This window comes from Cyprinus carpio, chromosome A24 (assembly GCF_018340385.1).
Source record: "Cyprinus carpio isolate SPL01 chromosome A24, ASM1834038v1, whole genome shotgun sequence".
Taxonomy (NCBI): Eukaryota; Metazoa; Chordata; class Actinopteri; order Cypriniformes; family Cyprinidae; genus Cyprinus; species Cyprinus carpio.
The window spans coordinates 17,446,614-17,459,583 of NC_056595.1; the positions used below are offsets into that span (position 1 = coordinate 17,446,614).

The window sequence follows — 12,970 nt, forward strand, 5'->3', positions numbered from 1 at the left end:
AACCAATTTAAACAAACAGACTGCAGAGATTCCAGTGAACATATAACGTAAGCTTCCTTAAATTCTTCATCTTATCTTCTGATAAGAAATACATGCACTTGCTGAGCCATCAGGAGATGACAGGACTGCTGTCTGGTTTAGTTAATGGAGGGCAGCTTTCCATATGTTTTGAGTCAGAAAGATTTCAAAAGGGTTAAAGATCCACAGCTGTTAGTAGCTGGAGTGAATAACCAATTGTAATGTGCAAATGGGAAGACCTGACCTTGTCATTTTTCCAGCATGTCTCTGAGGGACTCTGAAAAGTTGTCCAAAATTTATTATAGTATATAAATTATACCAAAATAACACTGATTTAAATGTGGTCTTAATTTTGCTGCAGCACTGTGGATTCGTAAACCATTTTTTTGTTTTTTTTTCAAAAAAATAAAATAAATAAATAAATAAAATCTCTTAGAAAATCTTAACTTTTCTTCAAAAGTAAACACTATAAAACAGATAACAGAATGAGATTTATGTGGAATGTATCAACAAAGCATAGAGCGTCTTCTTATCGCCTGGCCTTATCACCTGTGACTCATCCCTAATTGACATTAGAATTGCACAGGACGTAACTCCCATGAATTACACCGGAAAGAGATTAAATAAATTGTGTGGTTAAAGGTTGGGCTCTGACGCTTGAGTATCTTATCAGTGTTGGACTCTTCTTTTCATTCCCCAAAAAGACTTTTAATGTAGTTCAGATCAAAACGATCTGTTCTCATTTCTGATTGTGTGCATAAGACATGTTCCTCAGTAAAGACAACACAGTCTTACTATGTGCATCCTGTAGTCGCTAAATCACACATCATTTCAGATGAGTTAAAGGAGATAGAGCTCCTGTTTTTGTGTGATGAAACTCTAACTCTATAAATTCATAATCAGACCCTTGACAGATCATCAGTGAAAGACTTCCTGAAGTGATAAAAAGCCACGTCTGGTCTCTCACCCTGAGGATTGATAACCCTGATGCCGATTATGTCTTATCAGTCAGTGTTTTAAATTGGTTTCTTTTGCAAAGAAAGTTTTACCATTGTGTTACTAGAAGAATTCAATATTTTAAAAACTTGAAAGCTTATTAAATAATGCTGTAAAGAAGTTTTTTTGTTTGTTGGTGTTTTTTATTGTATTTTTTTTAATTATTAGTTAATTTATTTATTTTTTTTACTGTTCATACTCACTCTCAGGTCCAAATCCATATGTTGTTTTTTTTTCTGTGGAACACAAAAGAAGAAATACTTAAAAAGGATTTTTAAGGGCTGAAAAAAAAAAAACACCATATGGCTGATGTGCTATATTTCTAACTCTCATATGAGGAATAGGCTGATATGTAAGTCATTATTAATCACTGGTCATTTTCCGCTCTTGCTGAAGCACTGAACGATACAAAAAATGATGGCTCGATGTATCGTGGCAGGTTTAATGTTTCTCATGGCTCAAAAAGGCTGCTGTAACATAAGAAATGTTTCTTAAGAACCAAATCAGCATGACTTCTGAGGACACTGAAGACTGGAGTAATGATGTTGAAAATTCAGCTTCTGTTTTAATATACTAAAATATATTAAAATAGTAAACAGCTATTTTAAATTTCAATAACATTTCACAATATTACTACATTTTTGATCAAATAAATGCAGCCTTGGTAAGCATAAAATAATAATAATAATAAAAAAAAATTCTTACTGAACCCCTAAATTTTAGTCTGAAAATTCACTTGTACATTGTCAAGTTTGAAAACAACATAAAAGAAAATAATGACAGAAGTTTGTTTTGTGTGAACAGTTCCTTTAAGGCATTTATTTAAATGAGTTTCTGAGTTTATTTACAAGTCACTCTCCAATATTTTATCACATGTGGAGTTAGATATTTATTTTTACTGGTATGAACTATGACGAATAACACCTGTGAAACATGCAGCAAGAATTCCCATTTTTACAGAATTTGCTCCAAAATGTCAGTTCTACTTTATTTTCATCAGATTAAATTTTAAATTCATTTCAAATGTATTTCTATAACACTTTTTCACAATAAATAATATTAAAAAAACAATCCCAAGCAGCATTACAAACTTTCAAAAGCTATATTTATACACAAAGCAATTGTGGTTAGTGAGGAGGCGAGAGCTTCTTTTTTTACAGACATCATTTTCCAGGGGAGCATATCGTGTCTCATTATGTTGTTAGTGAACAGGAGGCCGTGGTCAGGAAGACCAACTACACAGAGCGGGAGGGTCGGCTCCTCAGCACGGGACGTTACAGATGAAACCGGTATTTAAAGGCAAGACAAACATTAGTTTAAACACAGGCGGTAGAGATATGGAACATATGGAGACTCAATGAGAAAACGAGTGAGCCAGTGAGAGAGGAAGATATGGGGGATGGACTGCAGACACAACACTGGGCTAAACCTCATGCATCGCTGCTCTGTTTACTGTATGCAGAGAAACAGACTGACAGTGTGTCATTACACTGAGATACTAAACACACACACACAGCTCCTCAATGCATACACATCACTGACAATAAAAAAATAAAACTTTATACATATTAAAATATTTCTGAAAAAAAAAAGACTGACAATCTAGTTAGACATTCCTTACAAAATTGAACCATGGTGATTATAATAAAAAAATATTAAATAAATGTATTGTTGTTGATGATAATTTAATTTAATTTTCAGCAAACAAAAATAGTAAATAAATAAATAAATTCCATAAAACACTAGTTACTAAAATATAATTAGCTAAAAATACATATTAATCAGCATATTTATATGGCAATGGCAACTAATGTTTATACATTAACTCATCAAAATAAGTTGACCAATTTCAACATTTATTAAGTTATATGAAATTTTCTAATTACATTTACTGTAAAACAAATTGCAAATGCAAACAATTAGATATTTAGTAATATCAGTAAAAACTTAACTTTAAAATTAACTATTGAGCTATAGTTACTGTCAACTTATCAGTTTGTAAATTGGAGTTACATTGCATTATGGTCTGTTTCATAAACTTAGAATACTGTATGAAGCCAAGCTTACTGTTACTTATTTATCAGCGCAAACCTTCAATTTAGAGCATTATGGCAGAAACAAGCACTCCTATCAACCAATGATATGCTTAATGAATTTTGTGTGAACAGACAAGCTGGAATAGACAGCTTAAGCACCTATAGGGATATTTATGTCAACACTTCTTTTTTTGTTTCTGTCTAATAGAAGTATTTCCCACTGAACTAAAACCATAGTCTCACATGTTTTTTGTTGTTGTTGAGTTAAGAACAATCTCTCACTCTCTCAAAAACCACCAAACATGCATATCCCATACCCTGTAACAGATTTATCTTCATAGAAAATGTACACACTGATACTGCCCTGATATAGAAAAGACAGAGAAAAGGCGTCTGTCTCCTTCATGGTGTCTGAACATTGTCTGAGCTTATGAATTACATTATAAGCTGACTACAAAACAACAAAGCACATTGTCAAACTAAAACAGAAATGCTGGTTTAATAAATACAAACTGAGTCATGAAAAGGAACAAGAAATGTATATTAAATATAAAAATCATTTCTACAATAATAAATAAAATATAAAATACATTTTAATAACACAATATTTAAGTCATGATGACTAATGAAATAAGTGCATCCATTGCACTTTAACAAAAATAAGTAATGTATAAATAATATATAAATAATAAATAAGTAAATTATATATGTGTGTGTGTCTGAATATAATTATATAATAAAACATTAAATTATTACATATTAAATTAAACAAAGATTCAAGTCATAATGACCAATGAAATATTTAGTTTGTGCTTTGACTTGAGTCATGTAATCCCAAAAATAATACGTCAGTATGAAGTATTATTTCCATGGAAAAATTACCTCAGATTTAAAGATTAAAGAGGCATTAAAATAAATAAATAAAATTAAACAGCTATGAAGGATGAATGTACAATAATTCAGATCTCATTCTCTGGACACAGTTCCAGATATATATTTTAAAGCCAACAATTAGTTCATCCTCCTAAACTAAGAACAGATACACGTATAAACAGCCTCAAGGCTTTCTGGGTGACGTTAAGAAGGGAGGAGTCTGGTCTCCCCACGCAAAACCACATCCATGTGTAATTATTTTCCCTCTGAAATAACAGATATACAGTCCTCCATCTTCCCAGGGGGCACGTCCCAAACGCAACATCAACACACCCTTCTTCTGAGGAAATGAGCCACGAAAAAAAAATAAAACATAAAAAAATCTACAGAAAACTCCTGAAACATGCACAACGAAAGCTTATTATAGCAGTTCATCCAAGACACATAAAGCCAAAAGATGCAACCCTCAAAGGAGACCAAAGGATAAACTAATGGACAGATGTGCTCTATGCCTCCATCAGGAAACATTTAACAACACGCAAGTGACTAAATTGAGTCATGTTTCAGGTGTAAACTCCTCAGATATCATGCACCAGGTTGATAAAGATCTTCAATGATCAGATGCCATGTGATTTAGATACTAACTGAAGTAATAAAAGTCATAAATGCTGGTGCATAAAAAAAATCCCTTAACTGAAGGACCTGAAGGGAAACTGCAACTGACCCATGAACTTCTGTCCCTTTCTCATAGTGTGCTGTTTGCTTTTCAGATCAGTTAGTCCCTTTCCTCACTATGTTCTAAGCCTCATATTGGACATTTCCATTAATCAAAGCTTCTTCCTAAAAAGAAAACATGGATCACATGTCTGACGACAGCAATCGATACAGTTCTGACAGTCTGAAAAGTGCAAAAATGTTTGCAGATCATGCAGGTTGTCCAAGAACGAGCCGAGATTCCCATGGAATGATCCCTCAAGAGAAACTCTGGGTACAATGGGCCATAAACTAAGAACCTTGTTAAAATTGGAGCAAGAAAAAGCTTACAGTTATGCAAGTTCAGATATATTTAGTTGGAAACAACAAATGCTTGCGAGCTGACCGCATAATTAATAATGTTTTCCCATAGAGCCTTGCAGCAGGGGAAAATAGACATGCAGAAGCTATTAACTCGCTGACAGCCACCATCTTTGAGATCAATCCGCATTCTGATGTCCTTGAGAATGAAAACCCACACACACGCATACAACAAAGTGTCCATCAGCCAACAAGCGCACTACACCCTTCTCTCTGACACTTTTACTGACATCAGCTGAACCTAATCAACACATTTCTATTGGCATAAAATAACTTTATCCTCCCGCTGAGAACTTCAACACCTTTAAAAACACAGCTGTCATCAGCAGCTCATCTTCTTACAGTCCTGACAACACCCAGTCCACTCGAACCATTTTCAGAGCATCACAGATTTCTATCACCCATGAAGCACTTCTCTTCACTCCCTTTTTTTCAAGATGGCCTCACATCATGTCCAGCCTGATTGGGAGCTCTTGTCAGTGTACTGTAGTAAGATGTTTCTAAGAAGGAAATGCATTCAGTATCACAATTGGGTCTCTACATCATGGCTAAACCATCTACAACAACAATAGAATGAAACACTCTTCCTACAAGGTCTAATTTTCTAGGACTCAAAATTCAGCTTCACATGGGACAATGCTGACATCTAATGGCAGAAAATGTTCTGCAAGAATTATAATACATTTTTATTTAGCTTCCAGTGTAATTTTCCATAGTTTTTCATAATTTTCTCCATCCGATTTCAAATATAAAATTCACATTATCAACTTCCATGTGACGTTGCAGACAGGAAGAAGTTCATCAAACATGTTCAGAGCAGCACTGATGTCTCTACAAACAAATAAATCAATGACACAGGAAGGTTTAGGCATTTTTTTTCTTTTTTTATAAACATGTGTACAATGGGTCAGGAAGGACAACAAAGATAGACCGATAACGTATCTTAAACACAAGTGATAATTCCTATTTTAGTGCATTTTCAACCCACAGGCTAATTGTTGGGGAAAATATTCACAGTATACAGATCATAAACAATATGAACACTTCCGATGCATATTAGAGCAGGTCTTGGTGAACAATTTCAGTTATGTCAGAACATACATTTCTATAAAAAATGAATCATTAGCCATTGAATCTCTGACTAAGCGACTAAAGCTAATCTGCCAAGTTGAATAATACAGCAGTAGAGTGCAGTTTCATACTGTATCCAGTCCCTATATATATGTATATATAAATGTATAGTTGGTTAACATTGTATGCATTTCATTTTCAATTTAGATTGCTTTTAAGGTGGGCTCAGATTTTTGGTTGATGCCACGCTAGCTGATGGCAACCATCTTTAAAGGGTTAGTTCAGCCAAAAATTTAAATTATGTCATTAATGACTCACCCTCATGTCGTTCCAAACCCGTAAGACCTCCGTTCATCTTCGGCTGCTGTGACTGTTGACGTACGACGCTGCTGACGTGTTCTCTGGTGCGCCCAATATCAAAGAAAACACGTCAGCAGCGGCGTACGTAAGCGGCGTCACTGCAGTGTTGTGAACGCGCTCACAACAGACCCGGAAGAGAAGACAATGCTGAATAAAGTCAAAATAATTTTTGTTTATTTTTGGACCAAAATGTATTTTCGATGCTTCAAAAAATTCTAACGGACCCTCTGATGTCACATGGACTACTTTGATGATGTTTTTGTTACCTTTCTGGACGTGGACAGTATACATTTTCAATGGAGGGTCAGAAAGCTCTCGGACTAAATCTAAAATATCTTAAACTGTGTTCCGAAGATGAATGGAGGTCTTACGGGTTTGGAACGACATGAGGGTGAATCATTAATGACATCATTTAAATTTTTTGGCTGAACTAACCTTTTTTTTATGTTTTGATAAGTTTTTTTGTTGATGCCACGCTAGCTAATAGCAAACATTTTTTAGTTACATATGCCATCATATAAATGATTTTATTGCGTTCAATTATAGGACTGTTACTGAGATAACAAGCAAATTTGGCTGGTTGCGTGGTCTTTTAAACATGACACCATTTCTATTTTATTTCAGTGACTGAATTCTTCCTTACATGCAAGTGTACATGACTGTAAATGTATATTTCAAGCCTAATATAAATTACTGAGTGCACCTGTTTTATGTTTTTACTTGCCAAATTTTCAAGCTGGGGTCAATAAACTCTTCTAATTGGCTCTATTTATGTAGTACACTTGCAAATGTTTGGGTTGAGCTGGTGTGCAGAAAACTGAACGAACAGACACAAAACTACACATACTATGTGTGTCTATGTACTTCACAAAGACGGAGGACAAACAGGCAAGTAACATCCACAAAGCCCTCCATGTATTTGCTGATATAGTGTCACTTCCAGGTTTACATGATGAAGTAAACACACTTTTTACATAATGTGATCAGGTATTTATCAAAGAGGGCACTATTGGCACTGTCCTGAGGTCACTGTGGAAAAGCATGCAGTTTCAAGATCATTTTACTGCTTGTGTCCAGCTAAGCCATTGAAACCTAAAAACACATTGATTAAGAGTTTTCTTGAGTACAGCAGCACTCTTAACCCTCAGGCCACCCTCTCAATCTGGCAATTACCAGCAAAGGTCAAACCACCCAGTCGATTCCTCCATCAGTTCAAGAAGGTTCTTCAGTAAGCAATTTCCCCCAAACGGTCTGTTTGGTGGAGACGGCTGTATGCTATCGTGCTGTGACCATCCATAGACCCAGAGCCACATTGGCTGCTAGAAGGGCACTGCCTCCCAGCAAAAAAAAGAAGCCAATCAGCTCTCGGTTATTCCTCTCTAGGATCACAGAGCTCAGTGTGGCTTCTAGGAACGCTGTGAGCATCCACTGGCCGTCCAGAGCAAAACACGGGACAGCGTTTACCACCGCCAGGGCCCCCGACAATGAGACCAGGTATCTTAACACACAAGTTAAGTTAAGGCTAGTTAACAGCAGTATAATTTTGACAAAACCTATACAACCTGGTCAGAATTCATGGACAACGAGTAATTACACAGATTGAATGGAGATCACATTACAAATTTAAATGAACAAAAAAAACTGCAATGTAGTTGCTGTATTCTGTAACTTTTGAACGATAGTGTGTGTTTATTTTTTAGTTATGCTTGATTTCTAAATGAACCAGGAACCATTGTTGTGATTTCTACTATAGTATCATGAGACTAAATAAGTAGCAAATTATTTTGGCAAAAGGAAAAACTCTTCAACATGTCCCTGTTTTAATAGCAAGTCAAGAAAGTTGAAATCTTTTAGAGTGCTTTTGTGGGAAGGATACTTGCAGAAAGTCTCCAGCATGACAGGCAGGTCTGGATGAAGAAAGGCCAAACGAGGAACGAAGCTGGTCAGACTCACTAAAGATAAAGAAATTACCATTTTTAAAAACAAGCCTGTTTGCACAAACCTGAAAAGAATAGAACAGAATCTGTCTGACCTGAATACTGTAGGTGTGACGGGTAGCCGACAAACAGCATGTCTGTTTGCGGCGGGTGTTTGACCCGAATCAGTCTGGTTTGGTTCTCCAGAGACGGGATTAAACACAAGCTTGGGATGAAGTCTGTTTGACAGTCTGTGTTGGTACGGCATGTACGGCTCGCTTCAATGGTTTTTCTGACCGGCAGGCAGGCAAACTAGCACGAGTGAAAAGCAGCAATAGTTTAGAGTGTCAAAAATACCAAGACTGAGATGTCAATAACGCAAAAATGAATCATTTAAGATATTTTTTGGATATCTGTTTCAGACATGCAAAGACTTGTTAGCCAGGAGCACACTTTACATATTCAAAATATAACATTGATAAAATATTTGCAGTGTTTAGCAATAAGGCCATTATCTGAGAATGCAATATAGTTTATTGCGAATACTAAGAGGAGCGAACAGTTCTAATTCTATTTCAGAAAAGGTCTGTCTTACCAATTTGCTCTCGACGTTATTACTATAAGAGAAGCAGAAATCTGTCAAGCTGTTGTTCCCACAGCACTCCATAGTGCCATCGAGACGCTTGAACGCTGAGTGGAAGAAAAATCTGAATCAGCTGACAAATATTTGTAATATTGAACCTATACATCTCTAGTTACACTACCATACAAAAGTTTGGGGGCGATATGATTTTTGATACTCTCATGAGCAGTACAGTAAAAACAGTAATATTGTGAATTATCATTAAAATTTAAACTAACTTTTGATTTGAAAATATTTGAAAATATAATTTATTCCTGAATCTTCAACAGCCATTACTCCAGTCTTCGCTGTTACATGATCCTTCAGAAATCATTCAAATTTGCTTATTTGGTGCTTTCAAATTTCTTATTATCAATGTTGAAAATGGTTGTGGTGCTTAATATTTTCATGGAAACCATGTTATTTTTTCAGGGATTCTTTGGTGGTTCAAAAGAACAAAATTTATTTGAAATACAATTTTTTATGTAACATTATAAGCATCTTTATTGTCACTTGTGATCAATTTAAAAGCTTTCAAAAAGATGATCTTACTGACCCCAAACTATTAAACAGCAGAGTATAAGGCAGGTCAGTACCTCTTCCAGCCGACCAACTGAGCTGCAGCTTGGCAGTGTGAACGCAGTATCCCATCTGAGGATTATGGGATAGATGCTGAACGCAGTTGTGCCAGTCCTGCACTCCCCAAACAGGACAGTCCTCCAGCTGGGTAACCAGATCTCCTAAAAACAGCCCACGAGGTCCACTTGATGGAGAGCCCTATGAAAACAAACCAAAACTGATCTCAGATACTAAGGACATCATCTAAATATAAAAATTAAAGATGAAAGTTGGCCTGACCTCCACCACCTCAGTGACAAGCGCCCCTGCTCCAGTGTAATAAAAGGGAAACAGGATGATAGGGAGCAGCAACAGGAAACTGAGGGCCACAACACACAGCATGAAGTTGTGCCATACACCTACACAAAGACAGACGATGCGGAAAATGTTATATAGGTTTATAAATGTTGTTAGAGGAATAAGTAGTGGTTAAACAAAATGTAAATTTTTTATGAATTGCATGTGTAAGATTTGTGAATTTGTGCTTGTAAAATATCTGGGTTAAAACGTCTCACCTGCACAGAATATTCTGAGCTGCTGGACTGGAGAGATGAGGTTCAGATGTGTGGTGAAGAGGTCCACAAACGCTCCAGGATAAACCACAAACATGAACACGCCAAAACCATTCAACCTCACCTGCTCCCTGAAAAGAACATGCAGAAATATGTTTACACTCAACATTATATTAAAACAAGTTTATTTCCAACACAACACTTTGGAGAGATTGCCTTGCATAGCTAGCCTTATAATGGAACAACTTCAGAAACACACTTTACTTACATTACCCACAGACTTCAGAGAATTTTACTAGTCAAATGGGGTGAGATTTGAGTTTGCGATGGAGCAGCTTGCCCCAAAACTTCTGATATTAATTTACAGTGACTCACTCACTTTTATCTCATAAATGTGCATGCAAACTTTAGACGACTTGAGTATTATTATGCAAGCAACTTTCATAGGAATTATGAGACATTATAAACAACAAATGGACTTAATGTTAGTGACTCTTCTAAAAGTAAACAACATTTTTGCATTTATGCAAAAATCTAAAGATTTACTCCGTGAGAATCTAAATGTATGATTGTACAGACAATCTTGCTTTGGCTCCATTAGGACACAGTTTCATCTTCAAGTTGCAGTAATTGTAAAAAGATTCAACAAGTAAGTGTTAAAATGTTTGTCATTGCTACTGACACAGAAATGACACTGCATCTTTGAGATGATGAGTTTACCTTAGTGCTGCCACCCCATGGCCAAACTCATGTATGACTCCACTGACCAAGATAGCAATGAAAAAATAGGCCAGCTGACTGACAGGAAGGTTCACACCAGGCACCTGATGATAAAGCAAAGAAAAAACAAAATTACCTGGAATGATCAGGCTGAGCACCGACGATTCACACTTTCATTGTTGTTCAAACTAAAGTGCACCACTATTATCTTATTCTGTACTCACCACCACCTGCAAGATCTGTTCGTGAGACCCTTCTGGCGTCTCTGCCATCATCTGACTCAAAGTCTGTAGCAATGTTTTGCTCAGGAGAACCACAGACCCAAACATTGCCAGAACCCCAAACACCATTCCGGCACTGAACCTAAAACAGCAACATGTGGGAATTTTTGGTATGTTTTCAGGCTTAAATTAGAATTTAACAGCTGGATTTTTCATTCTCTTACTATGATGATTGAGAAATAGGAGAAGATTGTTTGTGGATATGTGGGTATGTGTTGGGGAGGGAGGGGGTTACCCATAATCCCCTGCTCTCATCATAAGCAGCTTATTAGTTTATATTGAAAGATGTTGATTTTTATGCAGAATCACATGGACAAACAAAAGAGTGACAGCTCTGTATATTACAGCAATACATGTTAAAGAGCTAATACTAAGCATCACTGTCATCAGAACTGATTTGAAGACAGTAAATCATACCAGATGTAGAGAAAGCGAGGGTTGAGATGAGCACATCTGGCAAAAAGACGGTTGAAGACGCCGGTGTGCCATTTAATATGGAACGGAGAGAGAGTGAATCCATTCGAGGATAACCAGGATTCATAGCGGTTCTTCAACGAACTGGACGACTAAAGGTGAGAAAATCAGTTATTGTTGCTAATGTACAGAAATATGATGATCTCATTTATAAAGTTAGCACAGTTTTACCACAGCTGTTAGAAACATTAGTTTACATTAGTGAGAGTAATCATTTAGAATTAACTTTTAAAGTGGAAAATAAAAAACACGGCAGTACCATGGTACAGTAATACATCAAATAATAATATTATGATACTTTGAGATATATAATGTAACTAAATTGATAATGGTATTTGTATACTACGAGGTAAACCATAATAATGCACAAAAACATGGTAACACTGTGGTTCAATGTCCAAACATTTTTACTATTTTTTGTAAATGTACTGATAAATGTAAACACAATGGTACATAAACATGAAAAAATTCTGAACAATGGTATTACATCACTGTACCATGGCACTTCCAAAATGCTGCTCTTATCACAATGTCCTTGACAAATAAATCACATTCGCATTAGAAAGTATCAATAACAATCGATTCCATTATTTAAGGAGCAAACACCTCTGTGTTGTGAACGTACTCTCTACCGTTAACTAGATATGAAGGGTTGTATGTGTGAGATCCGCCTACCCGCAGCAGCGTGTCCGCCAGATACACGGTACACCACCCGCCCATCACACACACCACCACCGCTATGGGAATCATGGCACCCCGGGCTGCATGCGTCTCAAGAGCGTCCAAATCCAGAGACAAATGACCTTACGATTCCGATTGTCATGCACGACGCTACACATGCACTGTGTTCAAAACACCCGTGGAAGCCGTGGCTTCCGCGTTTGCGTGAATTACGATGTCCAACCGCAGTATTACTAATCGAGCCAGACTGTTTACTTTTGTCAGAGCAGAGCAATCGATCACGTAGCTTAAGTGATAGGCCGGGAATTCGAATCATTTCTCTGAATCGGTTCTTTCAAACAAAACGGTTCAGCGTTTTTCATTTTGATTAAATAATTATCTTAGTAGTAATTTGTGTGTCCCAGTTCAGTGTGTTGCTGCTATGATTCAGCTAATAAAACATGAAGTCATTCAAAACCTAATATAATTTACATTCAAATTAAAAATACTAAACTTGATTCCAAATAGGCTATGTGTGTTGCTAAAATTGCAATACAAATCATACATTTCAAGTAGGCCTATGTTTTATTTGCAATAGTTTATCGATTGCGCAAAAAAGTATTGGCTACTTCATTTGGACTGTCCATGTGGCGTAGTATAATTTTCATAAAACGTTTCAGTCAAATCTTAATTTTCACTCCAAAAGTTCTTACTATCAGCTGACTATCAGCAGTCAGTT

At 36.2% G+C, this 12,970-nt stretch overlaps 1 protein-coding gene across 1 annotated transcript; it reads right to left on the reverse strand.

The window, feature by feature from the left end:
- Positions 1-7,018: 7,018 nt before the first annotated feature.
- On the reverse strand, positions 7,019-12,501 carry LOC109077056 (membrane-bound transcription factor site-2 protease-like). Its single transcript, XM_019092674.2, has 11 exons — positions 12,247-12,501; positions 11,515-11,663; positions 11,041-11,179; positions 10,817-10,920; positions 10,100-10,227; positions 9,825-9,943; positions 9,563-9,743; positions 8,940-9,034; positions 8,461-8,656; positions 8,305-8,380; positions 7,019-7,926 (listed from the first exon to the last, which is right to left on the reverse strand). The coding sequence occupies exons 1-11, from the start codon at positions 12,319-12,321 to the stop codon at positions 7,704-7,706; spliced, it is 1,485 nt and encodes a 494-aa protein (XP_018948219.2). The 5' UTR covers positions 12,322-12,501; the 3' UTR covers positions 7,019-7,703.
- Positions 12,502-12,970: the final 469 nt, after the last annotated feature.